This window comes from Gavialis gangeticus, unplaced genomic scaffold (genome assembly GCF_001723915.1).
Source record: "Gavialis gangeticus isolate Ggan-Ray unplaced genomic scaffold, GavGan_comp1, whole genome shotgun sequence".
NCBI classification, from domain to species: domain Eukaryota; kingdom Metazoa; phylum Chordata; order Crocodylia; family Gavialidae; genus Gavialis; species Gavialis gangeticus.
Genome location: NW_017729033.1, coordinates 17277860 through 17281957, shown reverse-complemented (window position 1 = coordinate 17281957; position 4098 = coordinate 17277860). Strand labels below are relative to the sequence as shown.

Here is a 4098-nt window from a genome sequence, read left to right as displayed (position 1 = left end):
GTTGCCCTTGAGCATCATCCCTGCTGCTGGCCCATCAGATATGCTCCTTGATAATCTTCTCAAAGAGTTTCCCCAGTCAAACCTCTGTTAGCCACCTGATGAACTGTTTTTGGTCTCAGGGATGTCAAATCACACCCCATGGTCCAGATTTGCTCTTGGCTTTCGGCCTACTTCCAGACTGAATCCACTGGGTAAGCAGCCTCAGTGCGAGAGGGGCCGTGTCAGCACAGCCCTCACTCTCCCTCCTGCCACCAAAAGCCATGTCCAAGAGGGCCCCAAGATTGTGGTGGATCCTGACCTGTGCGAGCCATGCTCCCAAATTCCCTAGCTCATGGGTGCTCTGTTGAGACCCCTGGTCTAGAACTTTCAGACTAATGTCGTAAATTCCTATTTCTATTACAATCTTTAAAGCCCCAAGGAAAACAACAAACAAAAAAATCCCAAGCATGCCTACAGAAACGCAAAGCTTAATATTACATGTCTGCATTTGGTGCCTTTGTGAACTCAAGATGCTTAAGAAAAAAACAATGTTCTGTCTACTTCCATGGCAGTAAGGAAGCACTATTTATTTCACGCTAGGTAAACTGAGGCAGGGAGAGGTCAAGTGATTCATTTAGCATCACTAGCCATTAGACATTGAACCCAGAAATTGGAATGTTGCTTCATATTATTTGTTTCCAGCATCTCTTGATGTCAAGTGTGGAAGCTCCTCTGCTTACATTTAACTACAGCATGGGGTTACCCATAGACAATTTAGAACAAGTTATGCAAGAGTTGATTTAGGCAGCTTCCTAACAGGAGACAGCCATCCTTTACACATACTGATCACCCCCAGATAACCTCAGGGATAATCTGCACTACTCACTCAACAGTGCTGATCGCAGCTAGATGAAGATCCCCTATAACTCCTGCACAGTTCTTGAGAATGAGAGTGGTCTCTGGTTTGTCTGCCATGGTAGGACTCAGGATTCTGTGAGTCTGAGGATCCCGAAGAGGAGTGTGAAAAGTTACCTTTGAGGACAAAATAAAAAGAGATTCGAATATTCTGCAGCTCCAAGATACCACACACCGGGCGATCACAGAAAAAAGCCAGAGTAACCACACATACGTACCTTCATAGATTTTACAACATTTTTTGGTGGCAGATTTTCTTTCTGTGATGGACGAAGAATAGAAGGTCTCCCTGTAGGGTCTGGTGGTGCGAAAAGGAAGACACCGCTTTCTGCTGTTAGTTCATCACTGATGTTTTCAACATTTAAATTCTGCAGACTCATTCTAAGGAATAGGGAAAAAAAAACCTATTTAGGAAGCCATGTGAATGAGAGGGTGTGGTCAGACAGCTGCATTTCCAGATAGTTGGACTCTAAAAACAGTCAGCCAGCCACACACTGGAGAAGCAAGACTAGAACAGCCATCAAACTTGAGTTTTACCAACATTCAAAATTCAGGTGAGGCTGCTTTCCAGTATACTATAGGATGTCATTATTACTGCATTACCACAGCCCCTCTGCTTTTCACAGTACTCAAGAGAATTCACTGTGCATAATATACTTCTGCGATTAACAAGAATCCTGTGATCAGCTTGTCCAGCCTGTAAACCACAACATGGTAATAGCAGTTCCTTCCCAACTTCCTCCTCTCCACAAAACAAAAAAAAGCATTATGTAGTCATCTAGCAGCCATATGACATTACGACTAAGCACAGCCACGGTGAGTGGGCAGAATGCCTGCAAAGTTTCTCTATGCTACTCATGTTATGATCTTATACAAGTGCAAAATAGAGGGAGCTCTTTGATACTTTTATTGACCAGAGTCCTTAATATCAGTTTAGGGAAGTGGTACTGAACACATGCAGGTTTTCACTGCTTAGAGTAATGCTAGTTATTAATCCCAAAAGTTTCACTCCAGTTAGGCACATATGACTGTATGCTCTTATTTTGAATATCATTTTGGCATAAGAAACAGATAAAAATCAATGAACTTCCATACAGTATTACCTTTTTAAAAGAAGCCTACTACATACATCCCTCTACCATGGAAATGTTTTATTAATGCTTTAAAAAAATCAAAGTAATCATTTATAGTACACTGACTTTTAGAACTTGTTCCAAGGGTAAGACTGAAGGAAACTACTTCAGAGCAAAGAGAAAGCAAGCCTTAAACAATATCCTTTACAAGCGACTGTGTGGCAGGCATTAAGACTGCCTATCGCTGGACTAAAGTGAGGCATTATGGTGAAATCTAGAAGATTTTGGATAGATCCAATGAGAAATGTACGGGGACAGAGGCAAGTGAGGTAGATTTCCTGGCTAGCATGAACTGATCTATTGGAACAGCACGGGACAAAAAAAATCTCCCTAGTAAGCATTCTGATAAAATGCTTTTTAACCCTAATTACCAAGTAGGTACAGTCATTATATTAGATGGCAAAGTTGCAATGCTTATTAAAGTTGGTATTTTATAGAAACCATAGAAAGTTAGGGTTGGAAGGGACCTCAGGTGGTCATCTAGTCCAACCTCTGCTCAAAGCAGGACCATCCCAACTAGATCAACCTAACCAAGGCTTTGTCTAGCGGCGTCTTAAAAACCTCCAAGGATGGAGATTCCCACACCTCTCTGGGTAACCTGTACCAGTGTTTTACTAACCTCCTAGTGATAAAATTCTTCCTACTATCTAACCTAAACCTTCCTTTTTCCAACTTCTGTCATCTGCCACCACTGATAACAGTCCAGCTCCATCCTCTTTTAAACTGCCCTCCAGGTAGTTGAAGTCTGCAATTAAATCCCCGCCTCAGTCTTCTCTTCTCTAAACTAAATAAGCCCAGTTCCCTCAGCATGTCCTCATAAGTCATGTGCCCTAGCCCACTCACCATTTTTGTAGCCCTTCACTGGACTCTTTGGTTGCATTTTGAATCATTAAAATAACAGCTTAATTGCTATTGGCCTTTCAATTTCCCAGAGGAAGTCTAGCTGAATTACGGACATGGTCAGTGGAATTCCAGCAACGCTGAAGATAGCAAATTGCTTTAATTCAACATTTGAGTAAGATTTTACCTGTATACATTAGATAATGGCTGTAAGTGTTATTCTATGGTCTATTTATACAATTATGCTCCTGTTATACTTGTGATATTACTGCATAATTGGGTGTAGAATGGGACAGAGCTAAGGACTGTCCGAGCATCAAGGAAAATAAATAGCTTTGAGCATCAAGGACAACAAAAAGTCCTTTTTCAGATATGTGGGGAGCCGGAGGAAAAGCAAGGGCAACATTAGACCCCTACTGAACCAGATGGGGCAACTGACGCCCAGGAAAAAGCCAACCTATTAAATCGGTACTGTGCATCGGTCTTTCAGTCCCATGGGACACCCATGCCCACTACAGGACAGGGAGGTCTGGGTGAGGGAGATCCCCTGCCCTCCATTAATGCTGACCTGGTGAAGGAACATCTTGAGAAGCTGGATACCTTCAAGTCAGCCAGCCCTGACAACCTACACCCCAGGGTACTCAAGGGGCTGGCAAGCATCATAGCTCAACCCCTGGCACGGATCTTTGAGAACTCCTGGCGCTCTGGTGTAGTGCCCAAAAACTGGAAGAAGGCCAATGTGGTGCCTATCTTCAAGAAAGGGAGGAAAGTGGATCCGGCTAACTATAGGCCCATCAGCCTGACTTCTATCCTGGGGAAGGTCTTAGAAAAGTTTATTAAAGAGGCCATCCTTAATGGACTGGCCGATGCCAACATCCTAAGGGATAGCCAGCATGGGTTTCTTGCGGGTAGGTCTTGCTTGACCAATCTCATTTCCTTCTACAACCAGGTGACATATCACCTGGACAAGGGAGAAGAGATTGATGTCCTATATCTTGACTTCAAAAAAGCCTTTGATCTGGTATCCCATGATCACCTCTTGGCAAAACTGGCCAATTGTGGCCTTGGGTCCACCACGATTCGCTGGCTGGGGAATTGGCTCTGTGGTCGGACCCAGAGGGTAGTAATTGATGTAAGTCGCTCATCGTGGTGTCCTGTAACCAGTGTGGTCCCCCAAGGCTCTGTCCTTGGACCCATATTGTTCAACATCTTCACTAATGATGTGGACATT

The 4098-nt window shown here is 43.5% G+C and overlaps 1 protein-coding gene across 1 annotated transcript in view; it reads right to left on the bottom strand.

The window, feature by feature from the left end:
* Positions 1–4098, bottom strand: part of TACC3 (transforming acidic coiled-coil containing protein 3) — a 31962-nt gene that overhangs the window by 24902 nt on the left and 2962 nt on the right. The window contains exons 2-3 of the mRNA XM_019526493.1: positions 1113–1275; positions 866–1011 (exon numbers count right to left, since the gene is read on the bottom strand). Of these exons, the coding sequence (XP_019382038.1) occupies positions 866–1011; positions 1113–1274 (308 nt within the window). The 5' untranslated portion in view covers position 1275. The remainder of the gene's footprint in view (positions 1–865; positions 1012–1112; positions 1276–4098) is intronic.